At 37.5% G+C, this 20502-nt stretch overlaps 1 protein-coding gene across 9 annotated transcripts in view; it reads right to left on the reverse strand.

Moving 5' to 3' along the window:
* Positions 1-601: 601 nt before the first annotated feature.
* Positions 602-20502, reverse strand: part of axed (BTB/POZ domain-containing protein axundead) — a 41006-nt gene continuing 21105 nt past the window's right edge. For 3 of the 9 annotated variants that reach the window (XM_031990302.2, XM_031990295.2, XM_031990292.2), the window contains 5 exons: positions 13633-13874; positions 11810-11982; positions 8891-9138; positions 7901-8307; positions 602-6166 (listed from right to left, as the gene is read on the reverse strand). In XM_031990302.2, the coding sequence (XP_031846162.2) occupies positions 5939-6166; positions 7901-8307; positions 8891-9138; positions 11810-11982; positions 13633-13874 (1298 nt within the window). In that variant the 3' untranslated portion in view covers positions 602-5938. Of the gene's footprint in view, positions 6172-7851; positions 8308-8890; positions 9139-11809; positions 11983-13632; positions 13875-13962; positions 15055-15147; positions 15205-15397; positions 16050-20502 lie in introns of those variants that run through there. The other 6 variants (XM_031990300.2, XM_031990301.2, XM_031990297.2 and 3 more) reach the window with 6 other exon arrangements.

The following is a 20502-nucleotide window of genomic DNA, read 5'->3' on the forward strand; positions in this document are numbered from 1 at the left end:
GTCTTATCTTACATCTATGCTGTGTATTTTCATAAATGTTATCATTTTAATTAATTATATAGTTTCAAAAAATTATTTAGAACTAAAAATTATTATGAATTAAAATTGAGCAATATTTGCAATGTCCTTTTTTTGCGAATATAATAATTAAAAAAAAATATTTTTTATATTTTTCTTTAATCATTAAATTTACTTAGAATAAAATTAATAATTAAAGGGATAATAAATATATATTTTTAATAATTAATCTTACGCTAATGAAAGCTCTATTGAAAAGATTCATCTCACTAATATTGGTAAAGTACATTTTCCATCCTTTGACAGGCTGCAATAGGTAAAATATTTAGAATTTCATTAACAATATTTAATAATACCTTCATGAAAGTATACGCTTCTGAAAAATGAAAAAAAAACATTTTTTTCTTTTAAATAACTCCTGTCCAAAATCAATCCTTAAAAAGAGTAGGAAAGCAATGAAAAGATAAAAACATAAATTATTACTTACATTGTTATTCTTATGTAGACCATGTCCTCTTCACGTTTGTAGGGCTAAAAATAGTAAAATTCAATTCTATACTACCTTGAAGTGAAGAAGATATCATCGGTGAGTCAATATTTAATTCGTAATGGAATTTTTCTTTATTCTTTAGTACAGTTTACGCAGAACGGAACATCCGAGATCTTAATACCCATTTCATTCCTAAACAATTAATATTACTGTTAATTTAACAAAAAGATAATATCAGTTGCGGATTGTGCCGGTGCAAAATTTATTTGCGTTATCATGTATCAATACAACTATGAAGTTCGTTCCAATTTTCAATAAATCTCCGATCCGTCCGATGTAATATCAGATTCGTGTAATGGATTAACAGATTTACAATCGTTGAACACACACAATCAATACAAAAAAGTTGTTCGAAATGAATGATTCTGTTCCTCGTCTAACCGTACGATTTTATTACATAATTATGTATTTACAGTACAGCTCTCGCGTTCCCGACCACGATCAAAAAGCTAAACGTGCACAAGGGCAAGGGGAGACGTATAATTGGGAGATGACTTGATGTCTAGCAGAACAGCACAGAGACAAAAAGTGTCTTTCTATATAATTAACAATTTTATAGTTTTAATTATTAACAGTCCAGCAGAGAATTGGACGAGAGAAACTGAAAACTGATCAAACAGCCGAATTCCTCAGTCTAGCGGCGCTTAGCTCGGTACTTAGCTATGGTAACCGTGACTCTTCAGTTTCGGCATGTCTTTGTTATTACCTGAGTCGCGCAACAAAGAAAGCAAGCGAAACGGAATGCAATGAATGCGATCATTAAAGATGTGAGATTGAATTTGTCGAATTCGACTGTTCATGATCACATGGAACGACCTGGTTTCGTTTCGAAGCTCGATATTTGGGTTCCACGCGTTTTCAAAGAAAGAGATTTGTTGAGGGACTTGAAATAGAGTCGCATTGGTATATGTGATTTGCTGCTCAAACACGAGAAAAATGATCTATTCTTAACCCTTTCGATACTACTGGTTACTATAATCACCCATCATTGTACGCTCACTGTGTACTACCAGTGACTATAGTCACCGACTGATAGTTTTGTAAATAACCCATTATTGTTTTGAATCATGTGATGTAGGTTTATGCGTGTATCCTCGTTTCCAAATTTATCACAGGGAATTAAATTTTTAAACAATTTTTCAAATCGAAATATTTATAATGCATTACATTCCTCGATAAAATGTACATTCACGTTTTAACTGGCCGTTCAGTAGAACCATATGCGCAGAAGACATAGCCGTATCGAAAGGGTTAAGGCGAATTATACCTGGCGATGAAAAATAGATTGTTTACGCAATGTTCCTAGCTCAAAGCACATCGAAAGCCAACATTTACTGGAAAAAACTGATGTCCTCTGTTTGGTGGGATTTTAAGGGAATTGTTTTTTTTTTAAGCTTCCACCAGACAATTCCACAATTAATTCGGAAGTGTACTGCAACCAATTGGATAAATTGAGTGATTCCATTAAACAGAAGAGACCTGAATTGATTAACAGAAAAGGCGTAGTGTTTCATCACGATAACATTAGACCTCATACAAGTTTGACGAGGAGGACTTTGATGAAACGGGGATGTCAAAAATTACTTGGATCAGTTTTTTTCAAGCAAAAATCAGAAGTTCTACGAGTGTGGAATCATACTACTACCAGAAAGATGGGAAAATGTATTAGACCAAAATGGTCAACATATAATTAAATAAAATATTTATATACTATTAAAAATGTGTTTTTCATTTCGTGAGAAAAAAAACGAAATTACTTTCCGAACAACCCCATACGTTTTAACTTTCAGATCGTGGTTGGGAAGGTGAGAGCTGCACTGTAGTTATGTCGCAACGATCACGCGATTTTACAAATAATCGTTAACACACAATAGACTCAATGACCATTTACTAGAGAAATATTGTTCAATCTTAAAACGTAATCTGAGAGCAACGTCGTCGCGAATAAAATTTAACCGATCAAACAGCAACATGAGATTAATAACTAAAATGTAATAGTAACTACAGAACACACGTGTGTGTGTAAACATTACGATCACCCCTGCCCGAGTAATTAACATTTGCAAGGCTTTTCGGTCTCGCGTCCTTTACGTCGCCACGCAAACAATTCGCTAGTATAGCTCGATGATGAAAAACGCTATTATACATCGGACTTAAATTTACATGTTCCGTTTAAAAATCGATTTCATTTAAAACATGAAGCGTCACGTCTTCGGCTGTTTTCACACTTAGGCGAGAAAGTCAATTATGGAAAGGACAATGTTGAAAGTTAACGAATGTTGGTCCTGGTCAGGAACCAAAAATTGTTTTCAGGTATGGAAATAATGTATCGGCCATTTAACCGAAAAATTGCGGTAAATATAGATTGTTCGAAGTTCGTGTTAAAGATTATTTACAAAGATTAGAGAAAATTAATATTAGTACAAACAAGCAAGAAGATAAATTTGACATGTTATAAGAATCATTAAAAACAAGAAATTCTTTGTAACAATCCTTATGAGCTAAGCAATTAGAAGCTAACAATTGTTTATTTTAGAGATGATAAAAATTATAATAAGTTACCACAATAGTCAACATACCTCATCCACATTTTGTTCGAGTGACAATTTGAACATATTGTGTGTACATTTTTTATCCACGATTACCATGGGAAAATTTTTGTTCCCGGTTCGAACTAAAATTCGTTTGCATTTAACATTGTCCTTATCAAATCGTGATCTAATCTGTTTAAAAATAAAACAAAAAATTAAAATTTAAACCCAGTTTTAGCTCGGTTTTGGCCTGATAAATCAAAGTTGAGAATTAATTTACATCGTTGTCCATCGTAGTTGAAGGGATCTTCCTATTTCTATATGAGTTTTCATATTTCGAAAATTTATTATGTTTATTTCATAAAAATTTCATGAAAGCATGTTATTATACTGATACTGATAATTTTAATAACAATGGTAATAATGGTAAATAGTAATTATAGTTATGGATTAAAAATCTTATAACTAGATACGAAATATTTGTTAATGATATTTCGACGTGCGAAGAAAGTAATATTTAAAAAGAAATGAATTTATTAACATCCGAAACAGAAAGATCCCACACGGATTCAAATAATGTTTCGATGCAGAACATTTTTGCGAACATTCTGTGAAAACCAGATCTTCGTTGTTGAACGTTAGACATTTACACGGGCCAGCCATGAATCCACGCGATAACTGATAATTTAAATGCTAAATGCTCTGAACAGCAACTATGAACATAACGAACGTAGGAAATACCGCAATAACGTATAACAGTATACATGCTAAATAGTGGCAACGAGAAACTAAAAATTCCAAAAGTGCCGTATCTTATTCACTTAATTAATGGCGTTGCCGGCTTTATAGGAATTTTTAGAGCTTAACTAATAACACAAGATTAAGAACACACTTCAGTATTAGAACTACCGTATCATTCAAAATGACTGATCGTAATTTACACATTTTACAATTATTCTGCAATTATGCTGATATCATGAAAAATGTTAAGTGTCAAGAAATTATTTAGAAAATTAATAGTTTCACTTGCGTAATGTAACAAATGTCAGCGAAAGTTTAAAAAAATGTACTTTTGTAATTTCTATAAGAAGTACATATCAACCATATTAAATACTGCGTAGCACTAGTGTTAAACGTTTCTTGGAGAATTCATGAGAATTCATATTCATATTCACGTGTGTCAAACTCACAATTCACGAGAAAAGAAAAGCCTTTGTGAAGAAAGATTAATTACACGTTTACATACTACATTTTCGTCGTTCAGCATTTCAAAACGATCTTCGAAATAAGAATCATTCCATTTGTATAAAATCGAATACATCCCCCTCTCCATCACGATTGTTTGTAAATTGATCCACTTTAGAATTTTCACGTGAAAATACTGCTTTGTATTATAAATGCAGACCTAAATGAATTCTTTCTTTGGCATCGAATGTGAATAAAGAAAATGTTGAAACTGCAATAATTATAAAACGATTGGCAGGCTTGATAACCTGGACACTGAAACGATTACTTACAATAGAAATACTCGCGACATTTCTCCAATGACAACGTTCGTAAAATAAATAAATACCTCGGTAATAAAATTTGTAAACGATAAAATACGCCTCATAGAAAAACCGATATCAAAACGATGATTCAAGACTCCACGCGCGCGGTTTAATCGATAACAATCAAGTGTCTGCAAGTTCTCGATATTTCAGAAAACGAACGCGTAGAACGCACGATTAAACGTATCAGTCTCTCGCAGGCTCTTTTGTCGTTGAATGGTAACGCGCGAAACGGATTCGAACGCTTCTCGTATGAAAATATTTCGGTCGGTTCGTTGAAAAGCTCCCGCAATTACTTGTAAATAAATTATGTCGCCGTCTGTGCAGCTCCCGGAGAAAATCAACTGGACAAAAAAGCTCGTTTGAATTAGGGCTAGTACTTATACCCGGGTATATGAGACACTGAGGTACTAAAATATCTCGTAAAGCCTTATAACTGGATACTAGAGCTACTACTACTAATCGACCTGCTGGGTACTCGGTTACTCAAACGGGTATTTACCCAAGCACGCAAAAATTACCCGAGTAGATTTTACTTAAGTATCCTACTTATGCCTTAATACATAATCGGTAATTCATTATATTAACCTTTTAACTAGGTATTTTCCAAATGATTCCAGATGAAATCAATTAAACCTTTCAGACTTGATTTTTGTACAAAATTATGTTCAAATATCTAACAACAATGGCGCCACCAGTAACGACATTATTTCGAATAAAATAGTGGTAGTATACTATTTTTCTGATAAAAATAGGCCCAAAGTAAAGGTCTATACATGGTTGCCTGTCACAGTTTTAATATTTTGTTAGATATTGAATTAATAAAATTTTGTACATTACAATGTGCGCCGGGTCTGAAGGGGTTAATATAGTGAACACCGGCTACGCTTCGATATTCCGTGGTTCGTATTGGACCGAATATTGCGGTTTGGGTACGATTATTTATCGAATCAACACGCAAACGAAGAGCTATTGGGAAATGGAATTAAACTTTGATGATATGTTAACTTGACATACCCAATTAAGAGGCTAATAATGAAAGTAAAATAATTAATCATTTGAAAATAAAATTCAACAGATCGGGTGGTAATAGTTCTAGTATTTAGTTAGTTGTAAGGTTTCGTGAGATACTCGGGTAATCCGGGTACCCGGGTATTTCATGAGTCACAGCTCTGGTTTGAATCCGGTAGAAAAGAGTGTTTTCTTTTTTCTATAAGAAAGGCGTCTAAAAAAAGACTTTCGGTGGAAGAGCCGGTTAATTTCTTCCAGTTCTCTATCGTTTTGGCTTTCTAAACGTTATTCAGTCGAAGATGCAGGCGAGAACCCGCACGATGCAATTGCCGATCGTAGCGCAGGTCCTTTGACCTTGCGTCGCGCACTCCTTCCTCCAGTTCTTCCGATTGTCCTGCCGCTCTTTCTTCTCCGATTTCGACATTGCGCAGCTTTTGTCTTTGTAAGCGCCATCGGTGATCCTCGGTGTGCTCGACAACCTGGACAGTGGTCCGCCGATAGATCTTCTGAACTATGGCAGAAAATGTTGACTTAACAAATTGCGGTTAGTATCTTTAAATTATATACGCATCATTCGATTAATTATGAATAATCCAAATAATTCATGACTGTTACGAATAATTTGGATTTATCATTTACACACGTAATATTTTTGAATTGAAACTCTCGTGAAATATGAGAAGATGTTTTAAACAATAATGATTTAACAACGGTGATTATTTTATGTAATTTGAAGACCGACTGAATAATGAAAGAAACAGCGAGGAAGCCAAAAGACACCGCGTCGTCGAGGATTTTGTTTGAAGTTTGAACCAAGGGTTTCACGTAATTTGCAAAATTATGGAACTCTCAGAAGTTTTGAAGGACCCGCCATGAATGGTTACACAAACAGTTACAGTTGATTGCTGATTGATTACCGCGAAACATGTATTTGTTACACACGCGATGGTTGACAACACCATTCTTTTTTGTCTCTTTAAGCGCACACTGGACTTGTTTAATTTGTATGCTTTGCTCGTCATCGTACACTTTTTAACGATAATATTTATAATTCTTTACAATTCTATATGATTATTTGCGATTTTAGAATCTACAATGAAATTTCAAATTTCGTTAACACCAGTTCGTTGAGTCGAATCGATATTTAACGTTGCTCGAATGTTTGTCACACGAAAGTTTACACGAACTCGATGAAACACTTAAAATTCTAAACCGTGAGAAGCTTTGGTCGAACGACTGTGCGCAACGCGAGAGATAATCGCCAACTAAAACGGGTACTTTGATAACTGGATTTTGTAAAAACAGTATTTGAGTAAGATATAAGATCTGTAATCCAAGGGAGAGATAAAAGAGCAGCGCCTGATAGTGATTAGGGACACTGTTTTCAATAATGAGATACGGACTCATTTTCGATAAGGAAGGTACGGCTAGTACCTGTAACGCCGAGCACAAGTCAGTTTTAGGTACGTACTTAAACGAATATAAAAATCATCAAATAATACCGAATAAAAGACGAAATTCGTCCGAATATCCTAAACACAACTAAGGTTTAATCGAATATCTTAAAAATTATGAGAATTAGAAAGAAATGTTCAATATTGGTAAAAGTAACGTAATAATTCCTTCTCAACATATTCGAGATTGGTAACGTAATCCTACGTCAGTTTCAATTTGTTTCGAATAACATTGATAACGTAGTGCAACGACATTTTATATTTTTTAAAAGAATATCAGTCACTTGATTCTACATCTACGTTTTAAAATCTACAGCTATGTAAGTATTAATAACATACTTCTATCATATATTTTTATATTCATACACATCTGACTAGCAGGCATTCATGGTATTCATCTATAGACGTCGAAAAATTATATACGGTCGCGAATGTGTTAATATGTTATATAGATATTATAGGTATACCGTTCACCGATTTGTAAGTTGGCTGGCTAGTCGCAAGGAAAAAGTGTCCAAGGGCAAGGGGACTCGACTGCTCGCTCCATCTGTGTTACTGGGATTTCGTAAACATAAGAAGTCTGCTTTCTCCATCTCGCGACTCGGCCAATAACATGAACTTTTGTTCCGCAGCTATGGACGCGATGGATATCTCGAGTGGGAGAGTCCCCTTGCTCCTGTGACCTTTTTAGTTTTTGGGTAGTCGGCTAACTTACGAATACGGTGGACGGTACTTACTTTTGTTTCCATAATGTTGTTTATGTAATGCCAACATTTATGATCGTACCTCTTCTCCGTCCTGATTTTGCGTATGGCCGAGGATTTTCGCGAGAATAATGGCGGACTCCTCGCTGGTGAGTATGCCGCTCGCCATAGGGACCTCGATGAACTCTTTGTCGGACATGAGAGGATATCGGACGCTATACCAAACATTTTCGGATAGCGTGGATCTTTTATTGTTGGCTGACGGTTCGACACCGTGTCTTTTGCATTCGGAAACGGCCCACCTGTCCAACGCGTTGAACAACACGGATTCGTTTATTAGCTTCAGAGTGTCGCGACAGGCTAATTCCTCAACTTCCATCGCGCTCAGCTCTTCGAAATACTCCTGGCTGAAGACAGCATCCGGATTCGAGTCGATCACCTCCAGGCACCCGAGTAGAAGCCGCGAGCAAACTTCAGCTGAAATTCCAACTGAATTTTGATCATTTATTCTAATAATGAATACGAACTGAAATTCCTGAAGTTAACATTGTAATTCCAACGAAATTTTGATAATGTTGTCTAATAAGAAATAACAACTGATGTTCCTGAAATTACCATGATCACTTCTCTTAATACTTGTGGAGTTATCTCCGTCGTTTCCGTTTGCGTTATCTCGAATCGATATCTCCGTCATTATCGTTCATATCCCTCAAAATAAGGAAACTAAAATTTTGTGTACTTTTCTCTTCAATGTATACAATTGCCGAAGATTTTTATAGATCGCTTAACAACTCAAACACTCACAGCAACTCATTATTAAATGAGCCGTTCGTTTTGAAAGGGGTACAAGTCCATTTAAAAAAAAGAAAAAACTGTTGAAAAATGAAAAGGTAATATAGGAGTGAAATTGTTACATTCATTAAATTGATTTTTCTTTAAATAGGCTTAAGCCGGTCTCGAAATAAACGATTCTAACTAACATACAATATTTGAATCGTTTATTTTTAAGGTCGCTTAAGTCCATTTTCCAAAAAAATCAACTAATAATTTATATGTTATATTTATACAATACCTATTTCACCAGCGTCGTCCCCGGGTGCTGGCGGTGCGGTCGGCGAATTTGGCGATCTAAGAGGGGCGTGACTCGCGTAGAGGCTGAGCCCTTGATAGATCTCGAGCACGGTGTTTGAGTTTAGGTTCCTCTTGAGATACTCGACGGCGGAATGAGCCAATTCCGGGCACAGGTATTGGTGGGCTGCGTCGAGGGTGGCTCGAGCAGTGGTCACAGATTGGAAGTTTATCGGTTCACCCAGTAGATATCTGCGCAGAAAATCGGCCGGCTTCAGGTCAACGCGAAGGAAGACAGCCGACACTTCAATCTTTAACCGTACTTTCCAATTATTTCCAATGTAGTTTTAATTATTTTCATTTACATCAGTTAGGCAATTTTCAAATCTCATCCTCTTCGAAAGGGTTTCGATCATCGATTTCATCGATTTGTGAGAAAGTTAGAGGAAACGTGGCACAGATGCTATATAAATTGCTAACAATCCTTCTTCGCGTATATTCGATTTGATATTTAAATATTTTACATTTATATATAAATGTTTAGTCAGTGTATATTATTGTTTAATATTATTTTATTCAGTATTAGTATTGCATTGAATACCGTGTGAATAGTATTTCGATTACTTTCGTGACACTGTTTGTACCGATCCGTTTCGATTCCGTGCGTATCAGGAATTAGTCTTCCGTGCCTCGAATTTGCGGCATTTTTTCCTGGCAGATTGAGATCTAGATAATTCTCGTGTACAAGATACTATCAATAAGTAGGTGATTAGAAAAATAATCCAAAAGTATGCGACGATACCGGCTATTATAAGCGTGCACCAACACACCAGCGACATGTCAACGTACCTTGCAACTATTGCAGTGTTTCATTAATGTGTTCACAAAGATTTCCGAAAATCGAGGTTTCCTTCAAACGCCGTCGTTTTTTTTTAACTGCCCAACACCTTTTTTTAATGATTATTTTGACAACGACAAATTTATAATGTTTCAAAATAAAATGTTTAATAATTTTCTTTATAAACATTTCCTGGAAGCTTCAGCTTTTTACTGAACTTGTTATTTGAAAACTTTTACTTTAACTAACTTTTACTTTACTTTCCTTAATAATTTGTGTACTAATACAAAGCGAATTTTATTGTACCAACTGTATTTTTTTGTTTTTCATTTTTATTTCAACATTTTATTTTACTGCTTCGTAATTTGATTGTACACCAAGCATGTGATACTTCGTATGTTACCCCCTTCGTGATTTGAACATGCAATGGGGGTACAGTTTCTTACTACGACATCAACTGTTATTGTTAGACGACCTTCGTCTCCCCTTTGATCGTGTCTAGAACTACCCTGAGATCACCGGTATCAAAGGGAACCCTTAAAATTAACGCAACATATTCGTAGGAGCTGCGATAAAATATTCGAAGAATATTTTTTTATATTAGTGATCATTTTTAGATGAAAAGTTTTTGTATAATTTTTACGAATGCAACAGCTGCGACTTATATAATAGTTGTTTCAAGAATATTAGTAAAGAATTGAAGGCTCTTTACAGTAATCGATAAACTAACTACGCAGTAACTATGTACCTAAATACTGAGGTTGTTAAAGAAATTTGATAATTGAAATAACTGTTTCATTCTACTGAACTAACTGTAATGACGTCATCAATATAATATGTATCACTGAGTGATCTATTTCAAAGAAATACATATCAAAGAAAAAATCAATCAATGTAAACGCGCCAGTTTGTTTACATATATCGCTCAATAAATTGGCGTCTTTACATTGATTGATTTTTTCTTTGATATGGATTTCAAAGAAATGGCGTCGTTCGGAGAACCCTTTACTCACCCTATCATATATTATATCACGTGTGCGTGTAATCTTCACAATTATTTCACCGTGGCAGAAACTGTTTATGTTGTCAACGCTAACAAGCTAAGTCAACGAATAAAACAGAAGCGTTTATCCTAAACGCTGTTATTATTAAATTATCCTGAACACAGGCGATCTACTGTCCACCAAAAATTGGCAAGTAATATGAAAAACGGTACTGTCCAACTACATACGTTCACGAAAATCAACAATATTACATAGTGTGCTATGTGAACGAGTCTAATTAACCAATCTCCCTTTACGAGCTCCACTCGCGCAATTGTCTCTGCCGTATAGCGGCCATTGCTTTCCCTGTTTTGCTCGCGGGCCACGTAAAAAGCTCTTGTTAGTGAAAGCCCCACTTACAACGTGCCCGAGTAAAATCACTACTAAACATTCCACGAATTTATTGAAAAAGGTATCGATATCTTCATTTTACTGTTCCATGTGAAATCATCCCTTAAAAAAATCTCTATTCGAACACCCTGCATAATTAAATACTAACCAGTATCAGTAATGTTTATGAGAAAAATAATGTATCTTAAGATTTTTCTTTTATTATATATTTGTATTACTGCGGATGTGGTAAAATGTACAACTGTATCGTTAAGTCGAATTAGGGCTGAATTGAAACTTAAAACGTCAAAACGATGTTAACTCCTTGGCTTACAATCTTTTTAGTAGCTATGTCAACGAAAGCTGTTTCACTGAGTAAACATAGAAAAATCTATTTTATTATCAATTTATTAAATATATTACATAAAATAGAAAAATATATTTCCGTAGAATATAATAAAATATAATAAAAAAATATATTAATTTTCATTAAAAAAAGAACTTCGGCGATGCTCGCACTTATTCAATTCGGTTAGCAATTTTGACGCGAATCTGATTCCATATTACAAAGCAAGAGGTTCATATTAGAAGACAAGAGATTAAAACGAAAAGCTAATACTTTAAAAAAATGTTCAATCGTAATAAGGGATCAATGGTTAAAAAGGAAATGCATCGATGGATTAACGGGATCAATTGGCGGTTCGCCGTTTACCTGAACAAATAATCGAAGGCACGCTTCTCGACGTGCTGCAGCTGAAGTAATGGCGGAGGATCGCTCGGTGCAGGTGCAAACGGGCCGACGAGCATCGCGCGGAACCACTCCGACTTCTCGGCGAGTCGTTCTCTTTCTACGCAGTACCTCCATGTGTCACCAGGTAGACCGGCCTATATTTATTCAGAGTCAAAGACACAAGTTTTCTTCTCATTTGTATTATGAGATGTCGCAGCCCGATGCAGGCTTCGGATAGCACAAGGAACGACTCCCATTGAAATTTTGCCTTCTTTTTACGGACGCGTTGTTTTCCAATTTTTCCTAATAGATAGTGACTCTCACGGCAATCGACGTGCTAACACCCTCAGACCTGATTTTCATACAAAATTATCTGCACTTACAAGACTGTTATTCAATGTACTACCAGCAATGACGTATATTCTGAATAAAAAATGGTAATATACTACTTCCCTGATAGAAATAGGTTGTTCAAACATAGGGTGTATATACGGTGGCCTATCTCACAGTTTTAATATTTGATTAGACACTGAAAGTAGTAAAATAGTGTACATTATAATGTGCGTCAGGTCTGAAGGGGTTAAATTCCCGACAACCGGATAGTACTACTTACTCTAGGAGATCATTTGATGGCTAGGCTAATGACGACTGACAGATTTTCTGTTAGTTTCATTTGTTAATACTAGAACTATTGTGTACGCTTCAAAATGGCGAGTTTTAGTTTCCTTATTTTGCAATTATTCGATATATGCTCGAAATGATTTGGAAATTAAATAGTTCCACTTAAATACTATGACGAATGTCTGGAAAAATCGGAAAGAAGTCTACTGTTACAATCCTTAGAAGGACTATATATCAACCTTATGAATGCTCGGTAGTCATAGTGTTAATTCCTGATGTTTTCGATCGATAATTTACTATTCGTCGGTATGGTTAACCAATCGAAACTATAAAACGCTAGACGTTAAGTCATTTTAAATGGGCTGTTCCCACAATTAAACCGCTATGTCTATCCCGAGTTCCTCCAAACTAAAAGGTCACAGGGGCAAAGAGACTCTTCTACCGAAGATGCTCATGTCAGTAGCTATAGAACAACGGTTGATGTTATTGGTCGAGTCGCGTGACGAAGAAAACAGGCCGAACAGAACGCGACAGAGTGAGATGTAACGAACATTGTTGTCGGATTTTGTTTCGCTGGCTTCTTATGTTTACGAAATCTCGTTAACACAGAGGCCCGAGTAAATACTGTTTCCTGGAAGGACCCAGGTGGGCCGTGCGGCCAAGTCCCCTTGCTCTTTTAGCTTGGAAATGGGCAAGAGGGTGGAAAACTTGATGTTTAGCGGGACGGCACAGGAGCAAGAGGGGTCTGCTACCAGGGATTTTGTTTACGGTTTTGATTGGATTCGTGTAACCGTATCGACGAATAACAAATTAGTATCGAAGACGAGACGAATAAAGATTAAAGCTAATCACTGGGATACGTATTCCATATTCCCGCCAGCAAGTTATGTCCTAATTCAAAGGTGTCTACATAACTTACTCTCTTTACGCTAGTCACTCGGAAACAGCGTTCCCCACTATCTCTACTCCCTTTGCCTCTTTTCACTTTTAAGCCACAGGCCGGTTGGGATCATGCGAGTAACCAACTGTATATGAGCAGTTCTATCTAGTGTTCCACACAGGCAGGTAAAAGTAGGTATGGAGAGGGTACATTTTCGTGAGGAGAGTGTCACTAGAGTGCTCGCGGGCACCAATTTAGACATCCTTATCCTAATTGTACAGTCCACTCTTCTGTTTTATCGTACCTCGAGCACCACCATGTTGCAGGCAGCGGATTCTGCGGTGTGCAGAGAGGTTTCCTCGGACGTTAATAATGGTACTTGAGTCATGTCCTTTGGTAAACTTCGGTACAACGTTTTCTCCTTCGAAGAATGCCGCGCGATCAAAGGCACGATTATCGTTGTCGAGTAAATTCGGCTGCGTATACACACCCGAATCTTCCGCCGCAACTTTTCAGACTCGGGGCGAGCGCATCGCGGGTTGTCGCCTGCAACGGAACGGAAAAGGGAAAACGATTATTTTATTGAATTCCAATGGTAGCTTGTGGGAATTTGTGGTTGCGGTAATGACGTTACCGTGTGCGCTATAGATATATTTTGCAGGTAAATGAATGCAGCCCCAGCGTTGAATGTACTCATTAATTTCAGAAATCTCTGTAGAACTCAATGCTGTAGGGCAAATTCGTGCTAGGCAGCGCATTTTTCGTAAAAATGTAATAGCTTCTTTTAAAATTGATCATCATTTCCAAGTATTTAATGACATGAAAGATTTAAGATTTGTATAGTTACATATTCGGGTAATTTTCCTCTATATTTTACGACAAATTTTAACTGCCCATCGTTTTTAGTTTTCACGTATAATACTTGTTTCTTTTTTCAATTTTTTGAACAAAATAAATAGTATTTCCTTGACCCGTTAAGTTTCAATGAACTGATACAGGATCGATGTGTCGCAGCCATACACATACATATATTTACAAGGGAAAATGTAACACGCATATTTATTGTATCTTCCATGAGTCATATCCTCGAACGATAGTCACGTTGTGAAAGGCACGGATCAATGCGTTGAATTTTTATATTTACACGTTTTTATTGAGAAGCTTGTCGGTGTACTGCTGTGCAAATACCGAAAGTGCCTCGGTATCTAAATCATACAAAGGTTTGGCAACCTATACGATAGATATTATCTTTCTTCCTTTTTCGTTGGATATGGAATGTCATTAACATCGATCGCACTCCTTTTATCTACGTTGAAGATTAATCGACTATTTCTAGTTACCGATCACTGAACACAATGTGTATCCATGTGTTTACAAAATTCGCACAAGCGTAAAGAACGTAAAATACAAACAATAATATTTCATATTGTTGTTGGCATCATTATTTTTACAATAATATTTATATTCGTATCGTTTGCTCCTTTTCTTTCCCCCCCTCTTCCTTCGCTCCATTTTCTCTTTGTTGCAACAATTTTTTATCGTAAAATAAAATTATTTGTTTCTTATACGAATATTATCGATCAAATCGATTCGTTTTCATAAAATCTCAGAATAATATATTTCAAGAATTTCAGTTTACATAGAACAAAATCGAATTGAGCGGCATGTCACGGCGAAGGTCGACGTAACATTGGAATACTGCATCGAACGGGATACTTTCCTTGATCTTGTTATGATAATGCAATGTAAAATAAGTACGTGAAAACATTGTATAATATTTTCCTTTGATATATATCTCGGAGGAAATGTGCGTACTTACATAATTGTATTACTGTCAAAAAGTATACGTTGAAGAAATTATAGTTGTTGAAAAATGCTGCTTAATTTTTCCAGTAAAAAAAGGAACAGTTATTCAATGTAATTGTTTAAAATATCATTTGCAAAAGTAATATAAAGTAAAAATAAAAATAAAAAAGCTGCCTATATATTATGTTATTAGTGACCATCATAGAATTATTCTTGCGCAAAATTACTCTTATACTTGTACTCTACAAAACACTTCATCTCACCGTCATTGTAAGCAACAGTCATTTTGACACGAGTCCCAGTCGTCTCAATCGCTTGCATATGTCATAAATAGTAAACAAACAACACCTGCTCCAAATATCTACTCTTCCACAAAGAAAACGTCCAAATCGATCAACTACGATACAAAATCAACACCGAAGAATAAACAAGAATCATGTCAATGTTCACAAATCCAACGTCGAAACACTGCACAATACAACAAACAGTCCAAAAACAGTGTTGGTTCGCCAAGAATCCTCCCAAAAATGAAACTTCTCATTTTCAAATTCGTCTCCTACAGGTTCCAAAGCACATCATCATTTTCCAGTCACTATACATTAAAACTGCCACTTTTTACAATGAAAAGTTTCCTAGAACGATCCGCATTAGAATTCACATTAAAATGTCCATGTGTCAGAAATCGTCACTTCTCCTAACATTGACTCAAAAAGGAATTTTTCACGTTACATTGAAATGTAAAATTAGCATTGTATAAAAAACAATTCTCTGCTGTTGTCCCCGTAAATGTGTTTCGTCGTTTGACGTACAATTTCGATTATAAACAATTCCTGAATGAAACTGCGAGCGAATCCGATTGAGACGCAAGGAACGCGCCAACCCTTCCTGAACGAGCAGCCTAGCTCGACTGAGAGATCGATCGGACTCGTGGCGGTTGTCATGAATGAGTCAGTCCCGTGGGATTCACTTTGATTGCAAATGTGCGCGAGCGCAGTTTATCAACCGTTCCGGCGATTATTTATAAACAACGAGTAAAGGTCCCAGACCGAGACGTCAGGGAATGTTCGAGGACCATTGGACAGGACGTTATCGATACTACGAACCGTCCTCGAGATACGCGACAGGATGAGGTATATGGATACGGTTTGTTTTGTGATTTGTCCATAGGAAATGGGAAATAGCGATGCCTTATGAGGATATTTGGAGGATTTCTAATAATAAAATGTATCTTTCGCACCCCCATTGGCCACTTTCAGTGGCCACTTGATTTAACCAGTTAAATCTACCAGACGGGTCAGAATGTTCCATTTCTGATTTCTTCCTTTTGCAATTATGAAATAGATAACGGATGTTTCTTTGAGAAATTATTACAGAAATTGATTTAGTAATATGCAAACTGAATTGTAAACCAATTAAAGCCTCAATAGATGCATCATTGGAGATTCTATAGAGAAATTTCAAAAAATCAATTTAACTGCTCGGTAGTTTTAGTGTTAAAGTGTATACTGCACGGTAGTATAATACGGAGTACATAACACAAGATCTGAAATATTCTACATTTCGCACGAGATTAGTTTGTGGCGATCGACACGCTGGACGACAGTTAGTGTGTGTAAATCTATAAGCGCAGCATTACGCGCCCCACATTGGTGACCCCGACGTGATTATCGACATCGAAAAATCCACGAGTTATAGTATACCCGCAAGTGCACAAATGCCAGAGGTCAACAGAATAACAGTACGGATCCAACCATTTTGGCCCGATGATCCAGAGATGTGGTTTGCACAAATCGAGAGCCAGTTCAGTGCGGCCGGTATCACAACCGAAGAAACGAAGTTTAGTTATGTGGTAGGCAGCATGGAAGCAAAGTACGCGAGAGAGGTCCGCGACATAATAACAAACCCACCCGCTAGTGATCGGTACACAAAGCTGAAGACGGAGCTCATACGCCGTTTGAGCGCGTCACAAGCGCAGAAAACCCGTCAGCTGCTCGAGCGGGAAGATATAGGCGACAGAAAACCATCACAATTTCTCCGCCACCTACTCACTCTCGCCGGCCCTGCGGTACCGGACGACTTGCTGCGATCCTTGTGGCTCAGCCGTTTGCCGGTGCATGTTCAAGCGATTCTAGCAACCCAGACGGGTACGGAATTGAACGGGGTTGCAGAACTAGTCGACTCCATCGTTGAGGCCAACCCACGGTCGCGCCCGAGCGAAACCTATACCATATCCGACCATTTGGAAACCATGATGCAACACTTATCACCCAGCATGGCAGCAATGACGACAAGTATCACTACCATGACGTCGAACCTACGACAAGAAGTCGCAGCCATCGGCCAAGCAAACACGCGATACCCGCGACGCGGACGCCCTTTTCCCGCGAGTCGACGGCGGTTTCGAAGTAAGGGTCGAGACGCTGGCCGTAAATGTATGTGTTGGTACCACGAAGAATTTGGTTCAAACGCTCATAAGTGCAATTCCCGTGCAATTTTGATTCGGGAAACGCACCGAGCCGTCAGTAAACAGTACGGCGACGACTGACGGTCAGGCGAATTGCTGTCTCTTTATACCAGATCGAGTGACATAAAAAGAATACTTGATAGACACCGAGTCGGACCTGTGCGTATATCCCTCAAGTTTCGTGCGAGACCGACAGCCGAAGTCAACGTATATGATGTATGCCGCGAACGGCTCACCGATCGAAACATACGGACAAATTTTCCTATCTCTCGATTTCGGTTTAAGACGTGAGTTTGCGTGGAGATTCATAGTGGCGAACGTTGACAAACCCATAGTAGGCGCGGATTTCCTCGGACATTTCAGTCTATTAGTCGATATCAAAAACCGGCGATTAATCGACAATACCACGTCGCTGCAGACGACAGTGCGTGATGAATCAAAATATCATCGACTACTATTCGAGTTTCCTGACATCAAGCGGCCATCCGGTGCCCGTAACGAGACGAAGCATGAAGTCAGACACCACATCAGAACAACGACTGGACCTCCTGTATATCGCAGACCACGGAGATTGGCACCAGATCGACTGCGAGTGGCTAAAGAGGAATTCAAGTTTCTCATGAAGGAGGGAATCATACGACCATCGGAGAGCGCATGGGCTTCCGCGCTGCACATGGTACTGAAAAAGACCGACGGATTACGCCCCTGCGGTGACTACCGTTCCCTCAATGCGAGAACAACCCCCGATCGTTACCCGTTACCTCACATGGAGGATCTTGCGCATTCATTAAATGGTAAGCGCATCTTTTCGACAATAGACTTAAAAAAAAATTTATTTCCCTCCAGCGGTAGCAAACCTATACTGCGACGTCTCAGGCGGTACGATTCGACCGTTTATCACAAAAGAATTCCGTCGTCCAGTCTTCAAATTAATACACGACTTAGCGCACCCCGGAATCAGAGCGACGCGTAGATTAATAACACAGCGTTACGTATGGTCGAGCATCAACAAAGATACAAACAATTGGTCGCGTAGCTGTATACCTTGTCAGCGCTTCAAGATAACGCGTCACGTAACAATGCGTACCGTAACTCGGTACATTTAAGAATCCGGATTCTAGATTTGAACATGTACATATAGATTTAATCGGCCCTTTACCGTCTAGCAACGGGTGTAAATACTGTCTCACATGCATAGACAGATGTACACGTTGGTCCGAAGCGATACCGATCGAAGATATTACCGCAGAAACGGTTGCTCCAGCATTTTTCGCAGAGTGGATAGCACGATTTGGCGTACCCGCACGAATTACTACGGATCAAGGTCGACAATTCGAGTCTTGCCTGTTTCAAGAATTAACACGCTTAACAGGTACAACTCATTTACGCACGACCGCTGTTCATCCGGCATCCAACGGTCTTATTGAAAGATTCCACCGACAGTTGAAAGCTGCTATAAAGTGCCATCAAAACGAAAGATGGACTGAGATATTACCAGCTATTTTACTTGGCATTCGAACCGTTTACAAGGCAGATATTAAAGCAACACCCGCGGAATTAGTTTACGGTTTAAATCTCAGATTACCGGGTGAATTTTTCATAACTCATAATAATAACGATACCACTGACTTCGTCATACAACTACGTAAAATATTTCGGACATTAAAACCAACCCCAGCTTCGCGACACGGTACAAAATCGACCTTTATTTTTCCAGAATTAAAAACAACATCTCACGTATTTTTACGCAATGACACTGTGCGAGGACCGCTCCAACAACCATATGACGGACCGTTTAAAGTGCGCGAGCGTAACGATAAGACATTTACTTTAAGAATTAATGGTAAGGACAAGAAAATTTCTATCGACAGACTTAAACCAGCGCATTTGTTAGGAAGCGAAGAAGAAACAGATGCGGATCAAAATGTACAGCGTGAAAAGAATAGTGCGAGTGAAGTTCCTCTATCCAAAAGACAAACAATTAAAACTCGATCCGGTAGAACAGTTAGATTCACGGAACGATACCAAGCCTAAAACCAAACGAATTTATCCCACTAATTATAAGCATTCTACGAAATTATAATCTTAGTTTTTAAATAGCTATAAGTTTCCATTGTATCGTTTACACTGGCAGGGGGGTGATGTGGCGGTTGACACGCTGGACGACAGTTAGTGTGTGTAAATCTATAAGCGCAGCATTACGCGCCCCACAAGTTTCATGGAAACGTCATTTCAATAAATGTGTAGAAGGAGAACGTTCGTTATAAAATTTTCAAGGAACCTTTCTTTGAAAAGAGTGTTCAGCACGTTGAATGTCGTACGATTTCACGAAGCAAAATACACGAAGTGAAAGAAATATAATAAAATAATTTCATTGTAAGCTACATAGTTGTAAAATAATATTATCCCCTTTTCTTTATCATTGATCACGTGCCTCCTTTCAAACGAAGGTATAATCAGTAAGAACCGTCAGACGATGTTAATACCATTTTGCATTTTGAGCGAATAATTAACAAGTGTTAATTCATCAGGATTTCCGAGAAACACGTGAACGTGTCTATTTTAGAAGCCTCGACCAAGGTTACACCTTCAGGTCAAGTCAAATAAATACAGCCAAAATGGAGGGGGTATAGAAAATGGTGGCGCAAGGAATTCTTGCAACAAATAACAAAGAAAAATCGTAATGCATGTAACGTTTAAGCGATTTTATATGGAGTACTGGGTTATGTGACTTTCTTTTTATTACAAAGAGTTAATGATATAATTGAATATTCTTATTAACTTTATAGTGGAGAATCTGCTTTCACTCTGGTGCATACGTTTCTCTTTTATTGCATTTGCATTTCCAGGAATTTTTACGTGCAAACACAAACATACGTATAAATCCCTTGAAATACGCGAAGC

Source organism: Nomia melanderi, chromosome 3 (genome assembly GCF_051020985.1).
Source record: "Nomia melanderi isolate GNS246 chromosome 3, iyNomMela1, whole genome shotgun sequence".
NCBI classification, from domain to species: domain Eukaryota; kingdom Metazoa; phylum Arthropoda; class Insecta; order Hymenoptera; family Halictidae; genus Nomia; species Nomia melanderi.